This window comes from Pelophylax lessonae (genome assembly GCF_965119305.1).
Source record: "Pelophylax lessonae genome assembly, chromosome: 4".
Lineage (NCBI taxonomy): Eukaryota > Metazoa > Chordata > Amphibia > Anura > Ranidae > Pelophylax > Pelophylax lessonae.
The window spans coordinates 562,247,884-562,263,291 of NC_138771.1; the positions used below are offsets into that span (position 1 = coordinate 562,247,884).

Below are 15,408 nucleotides of genomic sequence, written 5' to 3' on the forward strand. Positions count from 1 at the left end.
TGAAAGCCTTTGAAATGTTACCTCTTCATCCTCCTCCTCCTCCTCCTCATCCTGTGCCACATCATCTTCCATCATCGCCCGAATTGTTTTTTCAAGGAGGCATAGAAGTGGGATAGTTAAGCTGAGAACGGCGTCATTGCCACTGGCCATGTTGGTGGAGTACTCAAAACAGCGCAACAAGGCACACAGGTCTCGCATGGAGGCCCAGTTATTGGTGGTGAAGTGGTGCTGTTCTGCAGAGCGACTCACGCGTGCATGCTGCAGCTGAAACTCCACTATGGCCTGCTGCTGCTCGCACAGTCTTTGCAGCATCTGCAGCGCTGCCAGGCGAGCAGCAGCAGGGTGAGAACGCCGAAAGTGCGCACAGACGGCCCGCACTTTCTGCAGCAGCTCTGACATATCGGGGTAGTTTTTAAGGAACCTCTGCACCACCAAATTCAGCACATGCGCCAGGCAAGGGATGTGCGTCAAACCGGCTAGGCCCAGAGCTGCTATGATATTTCGCCCGTTATCGCACACCCCCAGGCCGGGCTTGAGGCTCGCTGGCAGCAACCACTCATTTGTCTGCTGTTCCATGCTCCTCCACAACTCCTGCGCGGTGTGTGGTTTGTCCCCCAAACAGGCAAGTTGTAAAACTGCCTGCTGTCGTTTAGCCCTGGCCGTGCTGAAGTTGGTGGTGAAGGTATTACGCTGTCCGGATGAGGAGGCGGTAGAGGATGAGGTAGCGGAGTAGGATGAGTTAGGAACAGGAGGCAAACTGAAGCGCCCTGCAATACTCGGTGGTGGAAGGACATGCGCCAAATTGCTATCCGCCTCAGGCCCATCCGCCACTGCATTTACCCAGTGTGCCGTTAGGGAGATATAACGCCCCTGACCGTGCTTACTGGTCCACGTATCGGTAGTTAGGTGGACCTTGGCACAGATGGCGTTGCGCAGTGCACACCTGATTTTTTCCCCCACTTGGTTGTGCAGGGAAGGGATGGCTTGCCTGGAAAAGTAGTGGCAGCTGGGCACGACGTACTGTGGGACAGCCACCGACATAAGCTTTTTAAAACTGGGCGTCTCCACCAGACGGAATGACAGCATTTCAAAGGCCAATAATTGTGAAATGCTGGCATTCAGGGCCAGGGATCGCGGGTGGGTAGGGGGGTACTTCCTCTTCCTCTCAAGTGTTTGGGAGATGGAAAGCTGAACACTTCCACGGGACATTGTGGAGATGGTTGTTGGTGACCCAGGTGGTGGTGTTGCTGACAGATCATCTGTTTGCGGGGTGGCAGGTGCCGGTATGACTACAGAGGTGGCTGGAGCGGCCGAGACTGCAGCAGAAGAGGAAGCAGGATGAGCCAGAGACGTTTCTTGGTTTTGAAGGTGTGTACTCCACTGCAGCTCGTGCTTTGCACTTAGATGCCTGATCATGCAGGTTGTGCTCAGGTTGAGAAGGTTTATGCCTCGCTTCAGGCTCTGATTGCACAGGGTGCAAACCACTCGTGTCCTGTCATCAGCACATTTTCTAAAGAACTTCCACGCTAGAGAACTCTTTTGAGCTGACTTTGGTGCGCTCGTTCCCTTGCTGCGTTGGGCAGTAGCAGGCGTAGTGTCTAGGGCACGGCCGCTCCGCTTCTGCACCCTGCTCCCTCTTCTGCTGTGCTGGTGGCTCTGTGCGACCACCGCCTCTTCCTCCAAACTACTCAGGTCACCTGCATGACCTTCATTCCATGTGGGGTCGAGGACCTCATCGTCCTCCACATCATCTTCCACCCAGTCTTCACCCCTGCCCTCCCTGTCGGTCTCCACAATGCTGAACGCCGCAGCAGTTGGCACCTGCGTTTCGTCATCATCGGAGACGTGCTGTGATGGTCCTTCCATGTACTCATCTTGAGAAATAAGTGGTTGGGCATCGCTGCACTCAATCTCTTCCACTTCTGGGGCAGGGCTAGGTGGATGGCCCTGGGAAACCCTGCTGGCAGAGTCCTCAAAAAGAATAAGAGTCTGCTGTATGGCTTGGGGCTCAGACTGCTTGGTGAAAGACGGTTGGACATTGGCTGCAGGTGCCAACTCTGACCTTTCTGCAGTAGACTGGGTGGGAGACAATGTGAAGGAACTGGAGGCACTGTCAGCAGCAAACCAATCTACTATCGCCTCTACGTGTTCTGGCCTCATCACTTCTAGAGGCGTATGATGCCCTACCAAATACTGATGCAGGTTCTGTCGCCTACTCACACTTGAGGAAGGTGTTTCACTTGTGCGTGTAGCTGGCACAGATCGACCACGTCCTCTCCTTGCAACAGGAGCTCTAGCAGCAGCACCACGACCCAGGCCACAGCCCCTATTTGACGCTCTCCTCATATTTCTGAAATTTAAGATCTTGCCCTAGAAAGGTCTTTATTGAATAGCAGAACAAAAGAACAACAGTATCGCACGGGTGTATCTCACAGTCAAATATGCAAACTATGCCGCAATTTAATGTTTTTTACACCAAAAGGGTGTGTATTGAATAGCGGAATAGGATAAAAAACTGTGTATCTCACACGAACAAACACAGACTAGGCCCGATTAAATTTTTTCCTACCCTAAAGGGAGGATGAGGAAGAGGAGTATGGAACAGGCAGCACCCTCAAATCTTCAGAAGTATGAGATGAACCTCAAAAACTTGGAAAGGTGGATCTCACACGTACCGACACAGACTATTCTGCAATTTAATTGATCCCCAAAGGTTTTTATTGAATAGCGGAATAGGAAATATGATCAAAAAAAGTGTATGTATCTCACACGTACAGAAGCACACTAGGCCCCAATTACTATTGTTTGTACACCTAAAAGGATGGATGAGGAGGAGGAGGAGTATGGAACAGGCAGCACCCTCAAAGCTTCAGAAGTATGAGATGAACCCCAAAAACTTGGAAAGGTGGATCTCACACGTACCGACACAGACTATTCCGCAATTTAATTGATCCCCAAAGGTTTTTATTGAATAGCGGAATAGGAAATATGATCAAAAAAAGTGTATGTATCTCACACGTACAGAAGCACACTAGGCCCCAATTACTATTGTTTGTACACCTAAAAGGATGGATGAGGAGGAGGAGGAGTATGGAACAGGCAGCACCCTCAAAGCTTCAGAAGTATGAGATGAACCCCAAAAACTTGGAAAGGTGGATCTCACACGTACCGACACAGACTATCCCGCAATTTAATTGATCCCCAAAGGTTTTTATTGAATAGCGGAATAGGAAATATGATCAAAAAAAGTGTATGTATCTCACACGTACAGAAGCACACTAGGCCCCAATTACTATTGTTTGTACACCTAAAAGGATGGATGAGGAGGAGGAGGAGTATGGAACAGGCAGCACCCTCAAAGCTTCAGAAGTATGAGATGAACCCCAAAAACTTGGAAAGGTGGATCTCACACGTACCGACACAGACTATCCCGCAATTTAATTGATCCCCAAAGGTTTTTATTGAATAGCGGAATAGGAAATATGATCAAAAAAAGTGTATGTATCTCACACGTACAGAAGCACACTAGGCCCCAATTACTATTGTTTGTACACCTAAAAGGATGGATGAGGAGGAGGAGGAGTATGGAACAGGCAGCACCCTCAAAGCTTCAGAAGTATGAGATGAACCCCAAAAACTTGGAAAGGTGGATCTCACACGTACCGACACAGACTATTCCGCAATTTAATTGATCCCCAAAGGTTTTTATTGAATAGCGGAATAGGAAATATGATCAAAAAAAGTGTATGTATCTCACACGTACAGAAGCACACTAGGCCCCAATTACTATTGTTTGTACACCTAAAAGGATGGATGAGGAGGAGGAGGAGTATGGAACAGGCAGCACCCTCAAAGCTTCAGAAGTATGAGATGAACCCCAAAAACTTGGAAAGGTGGATCTCACACGTACCGACACAGACTATCCCGCAATTTAATTGATCCCCAAAGGTTTTTATTGAATAGCGGAATAGGAAATATGATCAAAAAAAGTGTATGTATCTCACACGTACAGAAGCACACTAGGCCCCAATTACTATTGTTTGTACACCTAAAAGGATGGATGAGGAGGAGGAGGAGTATGGAACAGGCAGCACCCTCAAAGCTTCAGAAGTATGAGATGAACCCCAAAAACTTGGAAAGGTGGATCTCACACGTACCGACACAGACTATCCCGCAATTTAATTGATCCCCAAAGGTTTTTATTGAATAGCGGAATAGGAAATATGATCAAAAAAAAGTGTATGTTTTTCACACGTACAGAAGCACACTAGGCCCCAATTACTATTGTTTGTACCCCAAAAAGGATGGATGAGGAGGAGGAGGATGAAACAGGCAGCACCCTCAAATCTTCAGAAGTATGAGATTGTGTTCACTGTACCCCACAAAGATTGTGTTCACTGCACCCCAAAAGGATTGTCTTCACTGCACCCCACAAAGATTGTGTTCACTGTACCCCACAAAGATTGTGTTCACTGCACCCCAAATGGATTGTCTTCACTGCACCCCACAAAGATTGTGTTCACTGTACCCCACAAAGATTGTGTTCACTGTACCCCCCAAAGATTTTGTTCACTGCACCCCACAAGGATTGTCTTCACTGCACCCCACAAGGATTGTCTTCACTGCACCCCACAAAGATTGTGTTCACTGTACCCCACAAAGATTGCGTTCACTGTACCCCAAAAGGATTGTCTTCACTGCACCCCACAAAGATTGTGTTCACTGTACCCCACAAAGATTGTGTTCGCTGTACCCCCCAAAGATTTTTTTCACTGCACCCCACAAAGATTGTGTTCACTGTACCCCACAAAGATTGTGTTCACTGCACCCCAAAAGGATTGTCTTCACTGCACCCCACAAAGATTGTGTTCACTGTAATCCACAAAGATTGTGTTCACTGTACCCCCCAAAGATTTTGTTCACTGCACCCCACAAAGATTGTGTTCACTGTACCCCACAAAGATTTTGTTCACTGCACCCCACAAGGATTGTCTTCACTGCACCCCACAAGGATTGTCTTCACTGCACCCCACAAAGATTGTGTTCACTGTACCCCACAAAGATTGTGTTCACTGCACCCCAAAAGGATTGTCTTCACTGCACCCCACAAAGATTGTGTTCACTGTACCCCACAAAGATTGTGTTCACTGTACCCCCCAAAGATTTTGTTCACTGCACCCCACAAGGATTGTCTTCACTGCACCCCACAAGGATTGTCTTCACTGCACCCCACAAAGATTGTGTTCACTGTACCCCACAAAGATTGTGTTCACTGCACCCCAAAAGGATTGCCTTCACTGCACCCCACAAAGATTGTGTTCACTGTACCCCACAAAGATTGTGTTCACTGTACCCCAAAAGGATTGTCTTCACTGCACCCCACAAAGATTGTGTTCACTGTACCCCACAAAGATTTTGTTCACTGCACCCCACAAAGATTGTGTTCACTGTACCCCACAAAGATTGTGTTCACTGCACCCCAAAAGGATTGTCTTCACTGCACCCCACAAAGATTGTGTTCACTGTACCCCACAAAGATTGTGTTCACTGCACCCCAAAAGGATTGTCTTCACTGCACCCTACAAAGATTGTGTTCACTGCACCCCACAAAGATTGTGTTCACTGTACCCCACAAAGATTGTGTTCACTGCACCCCAAAAGGATTGTCTTCACTGCACCCCACAAAGATTGTGTTCACTGTACCCCACAAAGATTGTGTTCACTGTACCCCACAAAGATTTTGTTCACTGCACCCCACAAAGATTGTGTTCACTGTACCCCACAAAGATTGTGTTCACTGCACCCCAAAAGGATTGTCTTCACTGCACCCCACAAAGATTGTGTTCACTGTACCCCACAAAGATTGTGTTCACTGTACCCCCCAAAGATTTTGTTCACTGCAACCCACAAAGATTGTGTTCACTGTACCCCACAAAGATTGTGTTCACTGTACCCCACAAAGATTTTGTTCACTGCACCCCACAAAGATTGTGTTCACTGCACCCCAAAAGGATTGTCTTCACTGCACCCCACAAAGATTGTGTTCACTGTACCCCACAAAGATTGTGTTCACTGTACCCCCCAAAGATTTTGTTCACTGCACCCCACAAAGATTGTGTTCACTGTACCCCACAAAGATTGTGTTCACTGTACCCCACAAAGATTGTGTTCACTGCACCCCAAAAGGATTGTCTTCACTGCAGCCCACAAAGATTGTGTTCACTGTACCCCACAAAGATTGTGTTCACTGTACCCCCCAAAGATTTTGTTCACTGCACCCCACAAAGATTGTGTTCACTGTACCCCACAAAGATTTTGTTCACTGCACCCCAAAAGGATTGTGTTCACTGCACCCCAAAAAGATTGTGTTCACTGCAGCCCACACACAGAAAAATGGATGTGGATCACTGACACCTGCCTATCTCCTATCCCACACCACACAGCAATATCGATTGTAGTTTGTAGAACACACTTTCTCTAAAATTCAGCAGCAGCCTCTCCCTAACAGGACTGAGAAGAGATCGTAGATCGGGACTAAGTGCAGACCCCACCCCACACAGCAATATCGATTGTAGTTTGTAGAACACACTGACCCTATAATTCAGCAGCAGCCTCTCCCTAACAGGATTGAGAAGAGATCGTAGATCAGGATTAAGTGCAGACCCCACCCCACACAGCAATATCGATTGTAGTTTGTAGAACACACTGACCCTATAATTCAGCAGACTCTATCCCTAAAATGCCTACAACTCGCCCTGCCTAAACACTCCGACCTGACCCTAAATTCTATCCGGACACCAATTTGTTTTCCCTGCCTGTCTTTCCCTAATCAGCAGCCAGCACGTATGTGTGCTCTGTCCCTGAGCTAAGCAGCAGAATGACGCCGCTGCGGCTGCCTCGAACCTATAAAGACTTGGTCACATGCTTCAGACGGCCAATCACAGCTACTCATACATTTGCAGGCATGGCTGGGATAGCTTAAGGCACACCAGTTAAACGATTGTTGATTGGCTGTTGAAAGCCCGCCATGAAAAGAGCGCCAAAACATGCAAAACCCGGAAATAAAACGACCGAACACGGATTTTTTACCCGAACATACAGTAAAGTGTCCGTGTCCGTGTTCGGGTAACAAAAATCCAATTATTCGGTACGAACACGACTAATACAGTCCGTGTTCGCTCAACACTAATAAACACCCATTTAGGGAAAAAATATTACATTGCGGCCTAGTCTGCATATGTTACTGTGAGATACACCCTTTGGATACTGTTGTTCTATTTCGCTATTCAATAAACACCCATTTAGGGAAAAAATATTACATTGGGGCCTAGTCTGCATATGTTACTGTGAGATACACCCTTTTGATACTGTTGTTCTATTCCGCTATTCAATAAATACCCATTTAGGGAAAAAATATTAAATTGCGGCCTAGTCTGCATATGTTACAGCACAGACACACAGGTCTTGCATGGAGGCCCAGTTACCGGTGGTGAAGTGGTGCTGTTCCGCAGAGCGACTCATGCGTGCGTGCTGCAGCTGAACCTCCACTATGGCCTTCTGCTGCTCGCACAGTCTGGCCAGCATGTGCAAGGTGGAGTTCCACCTTGTGGACACGTCACATATGAGGCTGTGAGCGGGAAGGCCAAAGTTACGCTGCAGCGCTGACAGGCGAGCAGAAGCAGGGTGAGAATGCCGAAAGTGCGCACAGACGGCCCGCACTTTCTGCAGCAGCTCTGACATATCGGGGTAATTTCTAAGGAACCTCTGCACCACCAAATTCAGCACATGCGCCAGACAACGGATGTATGTCAAACCGGGTTGGGCCCAGAGCTGCTACGAGATTTTGCCTATTATCGCACACCACCAGGCCGGGCTTGAGGCTCACTGGCACCAACCACTCATCGGTCTGCTGTTGAATGCCCCTCCACAACTCCTGCGCGGTGTGTGGTTTTTCCCCCAAACAGGCAAGTTGTAAAACTGCCTGCTGTCGTTTACCCCTGGCCGTGCTGAAGTTGGTGGTGAAGGTGTTACGCTGACTGGATGAGGAGGCAGTAGAGGATGAGGAAGCGGAGTAGGAGGAGTTAGGAACAGGAGGCAAACTGAAGCACACTGCAATCCTCAGTGGTGGAAGGACATGCGCCAAACTGCTATCCGCCTCAGGCCCAGCCGCCACTGCATTTACCCAGTGTGCTGTTAGGGAGATATAACGTCCCTGATAGTGCTTACTGGTCCACGTATTCATAGTTAGGTGGACCTTGCCACAGATGGCGTTGCGCAGTGCACACCTGATTTTGTCACCCGCTTGGTTGTGCAGGGAAGGGATGGCTTGCCTGGAAAAGTAGTGGTGGCTGGGCACCATGTACTGTGGGACAGCCATCGCCATAATGCTTTTAAAACTCTGCGTCTCCACCAGACGGAATGACAGCATTTCAAAGGCCAGGAATTTTAAAATGCTGGCATTCAGGGCCAGGGATCGCGAATGAGTAGGGGGGGTACTTCCTCTTCCGCTCCAGTGTTTGGGAGATAGAAAGCTAAATGCTTCCACGGGACATTGTGGAGATGGTTGTTGGTGACCCAGGTGGTGGTGTTGCTGCCAGATCCTCTGTTTGAGGGGTGGCAGGTGCCAGTCTCACTACAGAGGTGGATGAAGAGGCCGAGACTGCAGCAGAAGAGGAAGCAGGAGGAGCCAGAGACCTTTCTTGGTTTTTGAGGTGTCTACTCCACTGCAGCTTGTGCTTTGCACTTAGATGCCTGGTCTTGCAGGTTGTGCTCAGGTTGAGAAGGTTTATGCCTCGCTTCAGGCTCTGATTGCACAGCGTGCAAACCACTCATGTCCTGTCATCATCACATTGTCTGAAGAATTGCCATGCTAGGGAACTCCTTTGAGCTGGCTTTGGTGTGCTCGGTCCCTTGCTGCGTTGGGCAGTAGTAGGCGTAGTGTCTAGGGCATGGCAGCTCCGCTTTCGCACTCTGCTCCCTCTTCTGCTGTGCTGGTGGCTCTGTGCGACCACCGCCTCTTCCTCCAAACTACTCAGGTCACCTGCATGACGTTCATTCCATGTGGGGTCAAGAACATCATCGTCCTCCACATCATCTTCCACGCAGTCTTCACCCCTGCAACCCTTGTCGGTCTCCACAATTCTGAATTCCGCAGCAGTTGGCACCTGTGTTTCGACATCATCCGAGACGTGCTGCGATGGTCCTCCCATGTACTCATCTTGAGACATAAGTGGTTGGGTATTGGTGCACTCAATCTCTTCCACTTCTGGGGCAGGGCTAGGTGGATGGCCCTGGGAAACCATGCTAACAGAGTCATCAAAAATAAGAAGAGACTGCTGCATGACTTGGGGCTCAGACTGCTTGACTGATTTGCAAGGGGGTGAGGTGAAAGATTGATGGACATCGGCTGCAGGTGCCAACTCTGACCTTTCAGCGGAAGACTGGGTGGGAGACAATGTGAAGGAACTGGAGGCACTGTCAGCAAACCAATCTACTATCGCCTCTACTTGTTCTGGCCTCAACATTTGTAGAGGCGCATTAGGCTCTGCCAAATACTGCTGTAAGGTTCTGTCGCCTACTCGCAGCTGAGAAAGGTGTTTCACTTGTGCATGTAGCTAGCACAGATCGACCACGCCCTCTCCTTGCAACAGGAGCTCCACCAGCAGCACCACGACCCAGCACTAACATGGTGGAGCAGTATGTGTGCACACGCCTAGACATACTGAATGACGGGCCTGCCCCCTTCAACTTCTGGCTTTCCAAATTGGACACATGGCCTGAGCTTGCTCTTTACGCCTTGGAGGTGCTGGCCTGCCCTGCAGCCAGTGTATTAACTGAATGTGTATTTAGCATGGCTGGGGGCGTTATCACAGACAAGCACAGCTGCCTGTCCAGAGCCAATGTGGACATTAAAATGAACCAGGCATGGATCCCACAGGACTTGTCCGTACTTTGTGCAGAATAGACATGTATACCAGCCTTACCCAGCCATTGTTGTATTTTTGATCTTTCTCACATTAGGGTGTACCCTAATTTAAAAAGAAATAAAATTAAAAACAAAAACCAGTGTTGGCTACCTCGTCCTCCTCCACCGCCGCTTCCACCTACACCGCCACATCCACCGCCACCTCAACCTCCTACTCCATATGGGCCTCGTCCTGCTCCTACATCATTCAAGATGATTATTTTTTATTTTTCTGTTTTTTCTGTTATTTTAAGTTATTTCCCTATTCACATTTGTTTGCAGAGCACTTGCCATGCTCTTAAGATGAGTTTGCTGCCATTTGCAGCCCTCTAGCCCTTTCCATGTTTGTTTTAGAGGCATTTTAGTGCTCAAAAGTTCGGGTCTCCATTTACTTCAATGGGGCTCGGGATCGGGGTAAAGTTCGGGTTAAGTCCGGTTCCAGAACCCGGACTTCTTTTTTCAAGTTCGGTCGAACCCGCCGAACCCGGACATCCAGGTGTTCGCTCAACTCTAAACGCTATGTCTGTTGCAAACCCAACACATCAGATCACCCAAAGAACACCATCCCCACAGTGAAATGGTTGTGGCAGCATCATGCTGTGGGGATGTTCCTCTGCAACTGCACTGGGAAACTGGTCAGAGTTGAGGGAAAGATGATTGTGCTAAATACAGGAATATTCATGAGCAAAACCTGTAGCATTCTGTGCGGGATTTGAGGCTAGGATGGAGGTTCATCTTCCAGCAGGACAATGACCCCAAACACACTGCTAAAACAGCACTTGAGTGGTTTAACCGCTTACCGACTGCTCACAGTATATTTACTGCGGCAGTCAGCCCCTCACAGGCAGAGCGACGTAGGTCTACGTCGCTAGCCTGTGAGGCTCTGGGGAGCGAGCGCGTGCCCGCGGAGGCGCGCTCCCGCGTGGTCACGGACCCCCCCGCGCGTATGACCGGCGGACCCGATGTCCGTCGGTCACTCGGCGATCGTCGGGGGAGAGGGAGAAAGTCAGGCAGCTTGTGTAAACAAGCCACCTGTCATTCTCCTCGGTGTAAAAACACTGATCACACGGTTCTACAATGTAGAACCATTGATCAGTGTCCCTACAGCTCAGCAGACAGCCAATCACAGTAAGAATCACGCCCCTAGGGACACACACAGCCCCTCCCTCTCAAATAAAGTTAACCCCATCACTACCAGTGTATTTTTACAGTAACAGTGCATATGTATAGCACTGATTACTGTAGAAATGTCACTGGTAACCCCAAAAGTGTCAAAAATGCCAGTCAATGGTCCGATCTGTCCGCCACAATGTCGCAGTACCGCAAAAAAATCGCAGATCGCCGCCATTACGCGTTAAAAAAAAAAACAACAAAAATGACAAAAATCTTTCCCTTTGTTAGTAAACGCGATAACTTTTGCGCAAACCAATAAAATTACGCTTTTTGCTTTTTTTTTTTACCAAACATAGGTAGCATAAAACAAATTAGCCGAAAATGTTAAAAAATGTTCATTTTTACATTTTTTTTGGGGAATTTCATATAAAAAAATGTGAAAAATATTGTTATTTTTGCAAAATTGACGCTATTTTTTTGTTTATAGCGCGTGATCAAAAAATTGCACAGGTGATCACATACCACCAAAAGAAAGCTCTGTTTGTGGGAAAAAAAGGACGTCAAATTCGTTTAGGTACAGCGTCGCACGACCGCGAAATTGTCGGTTAAAGTCACGCAGTGCCGAATCGCAAAATACCCCCTGGTCGTTTAGCAGCCAAATCCTCCGGGGCTTAAGTGGTTAAGGGGAAACATGTAAATTTGTTGGTATGGCCTAGTCAAAGCCCAGACCTTAATCCAATAGAAAATCTGTGGTCAGACTTAAAGATTGCTGTTCACAAGCGTAAACCATCCAACTTGAACGAGCTGGAGCAGCTTTGCAAGGAGGAATGGGCAAAAATCCCAGTGGTAAGATGTGGCAAGCTCATAGAGACTTACCCAAAGCGACTTGGAGCTGTGATTGCCACAAAAGGTGGCTCTACAAAGTATTGACTTTAGGGAGTTAATATTTATGCACATTGACTTTTTCTGTTATTTTGTCCTATTTGTTGTTTGCTTCACAATAAAAAAAAAAAAAAAAAAACATTTGTGGGCATGTTCTGTAAATTAAATGATGATGTTAATTCCAGGTTGTGAGGTAACAAAACATAAAAAATGCCAAGGGGGTGAATACTTTTGCAAGGCACTGTATTCCCGGTAGACAAAGCCATCATAATACAGAAGTATATGGATACAGCTTGATTGACTATCCCTCATGATTTGACCACTTTCTTCTAGAAGGATCATATGGCCTGTTTTACCCATTTACTATAAGGTATCTGGGTCCATTTTTTCTGGTGAGCGCATATACCTTCTATATTGGTGTTGGGTTCTTTCTCACTGACCATCACTGGATTTTGAACACTTCAGTCTCACATTTGGTTTTCCAGTTTTTTTTCATATTATCAAATGAACTATGGACTCATTAATGGTTTGAATGATGCACTTTTTGTTATTGATTTTTATATTTATATGTATAATCTGTTCAATAATTGAGTGCTGCACTTTTTTCTCTATGCAATTTTTGGACAACTTTATATGCCAATTGTAGTGCTGGCAGCTTTCTCTTGACAGATAGCGCAGTGTTTTCCCCACATTTATAGGAATCTTAGATTGTAAGCTCCTTGAAGGCAGGGACTGGTGTGAAAGTACAATAAATACTGTATGTATAGCGGATGCATAAATTGACAGTGCTATATAAGTACCTGTAATAGCTAAATAACCCTCACATTCATATATATATTATTGTTTTTCTTTATTTTGCAAAAAAAGAAAGAAAAGAAAACAACAAAAATATGAGCATAATGTTATACAAAAATATTATACATAAGCTTCTTTGCGACTGGTTGAAGCTTTTTAATTGCTCCTAAAACCTCTTTATTTCTTAAAGTGTAGACTACAGGGTTCAGCATTGGGACCAGAGCCATATAGATCAGTGACATCACTTTATCACCCTCTTTAGAGAGTCCAGCTTCTGAATCAGCATAGTGTACAATAGCCGGGCCATAGAACAATATGACGGTAGTAATGTGAGAGGTACAGCTCGAGAACGCTTTGACGCGACCAGCTGATGAACTTATCTTCATGATGGAGGAGATAATATACACATAGGAAATCAGAACCAAAGTAAAGGGTATAAATGCAAGAAAAATATCATCCACGATTATAAGTATCTCCCTGCTGGAAGTATCACTAGTGGTGACTGTGTACAGTGTTTTTAGGTCACAATAAAAATGATCAAGGTTCTGTGGGCTACAGAAGGATAATACGGAAGTAATAATGCCATATTTTACTGAATTAATAATGGCTATAAGCCAAATGGAAATGGCCACCATAGTGCAAACTTTTCTTCTCATTATCAGATGATACTGTAAAGGCCTACAGACAGCAACATACCGATCATAAGACATGGCTGTCAGCACCAACATATCACAAACAACAGATAAGACAAGAAAGCAAGTCTGAGCTATGCATCCTGGAAAAGACATTGCTTTGGCATTTGTTAGTGTTATTGACAATAGCTTTGGAAGAATACTAGAAACATATATGACATCTACAATGGAGAGATTACATAGGAAGAAATACATAGGGGTGTGCAACCTGGGCACCAGGCAGATCAGTGTCGTAATAAGCAAGTTCCCAGTCACAGTCATCAGATACATTAGCAGAACTCCAGTAAAAAGCACAAGTCCTCCAGTTTTGGAGGTGGAGAAAGCTAGAATATAGAATGTGTTCGATGTGTTGCTGAAACACTCCTTCATTTTTTTTCTGCCTGGAAACCTGAAAAAAGAGATGAAAATCATGTTTTTTTTTTTTTTTTTTAAGTAAAGGTTTTTAATGATTACAATGACTTCACATGTATGAAATCAAAACTGTGACGTGTCAATGCTCTGTTCAGCTTTTAGCAGAAAACAAAATGGCTATTCTTACAGGCTTTGTAGAAGCATGGCTGATTCCATGAAACAATACTGATACTTGGTGATTGACTTAGTGCTTTTTCAAAAGGGTAGGAAGAAAACTTAGCCTTTTGTGATCTGCAAATGGAGCAATAGAGAGATTACACTCTCCTGGAAGCTCAAAGGAAAGCTGAGGATGTGCAACTGGAAATAAGTGCATTAAAGAGAACCTTTTACTTTTCCCTGCTTGGAGACCCCACCACTTCCTAGAGTTGAGGGTTGGTGCCTCAGTTCTGTCATGTTGGGGAGTATGTAGGCCAGGCTTTCAGAAAAAAAAATTAAATTTTTTTTATGGGTTGTAGGACCTGGCACCTGCCCACACTGCCAAAAGTACTAATATCTGCTTTAATGATCATGGTATCACTGTGCTTGATTGGCTAGCAAACCCACCTGACCTAAACCCTATAGAGAATCTGTGGGGTATTGTCAAGAGGAAAATGAGAGACACCAGACCCGACAATGCAGATGAGCTGAAGGCCACTATCAAAGCAACCTGGGCTTCCATAACACCTCAGCAGTGCCATAGACTGATCGCCTCCATGCCAAGCCGCATTGATGCAGTAATCCATGCAAAAGAAGCCCTGATCAAGTATTACGTGCATACTACATCGTACATGGACATACTTTTCAGTAAGCCAACATTTCTGTATTAAAAATCCTTTTTTTAGTGGTCTTATGTAGTATTCAAAATTTCTGAGATACAGAATTTTGGGTTTTCACTAGCTGTAAGCCATAATCATCAAAATTAAAAGAAAGAAATGCTTGAAATATATTACTCTGTGTGTAACGCATCTGTATAAAATAGAGTTTCACTTTTTGAATTGAATTACTGAAATAAATGAACTTTTTGATGATATTCTAATTTTTTGAGATGCACCTGTGTGTATATATATATATATATATATATATATATATATATATATATATATATATATTTTCATACTTTTTTTGGAATTTTAAGTTTTATTAATGCACAGTGAGGGATCACCTTGCTGGTTTTGGGAGTTGGGAAGTTTTTACGGAGAAACATCATTTAACTTTACAACATACCAAGGAGTCACATTTTTTAACCACTTGCCGACCAGTCACGTTGACTGTACTGCGGCAAAGTGGTTCGTTATCGTCTGGCGACGTAGACCTACGTCACCAGACATTCCCCGCTCCTGCTGTATTCAGTTACAGCGGGAGTCGGGCCAGGGGAGGAGCGGTGGTGATCACCGCTGCTCTTCCCCGATCATCGGGGATCTAGTGTGGAAATCCGCCCGCTTGTGTAAACAAAGCGGGCGGATCTCCTAAGTGACAGGCAGGGTCAGATTGCAGGGTTCAGCATAGCTGAACTTGCGATCTGTCCCTGTGTCACTCAGTCACCTCCCCCCACACACATCAGTAAGCACCAGG

General features: G+C 46.0%; 1 protein-coding gene across 1 annotated transcript; it reads right to left on the reverse strand.

Annotated features, from left to right (window-relative positions):
• Positions 1 to 12,861: 12,861 nt before the first annotated feature.
• LOC309553190 (olfactory receptor-like protein OLF3) lies at positions 12,862 to 13,815 on the reverse strand (the record flags this gene model as incomplete). Its single annotated transcript, XM_082254136.1, has 1 exon — positions 12,862 to 13,815. One exon carries the CDS (start codon positions 13,813 to 13,815, stop codon positions 12,862 to 12,864), a length of 954 nt encoding a protein of 317 aa, XP_082110262.1.
• Between the last annotated feature and the right edge of the window lie 1,593 nt (positions 13,816 to 15,408).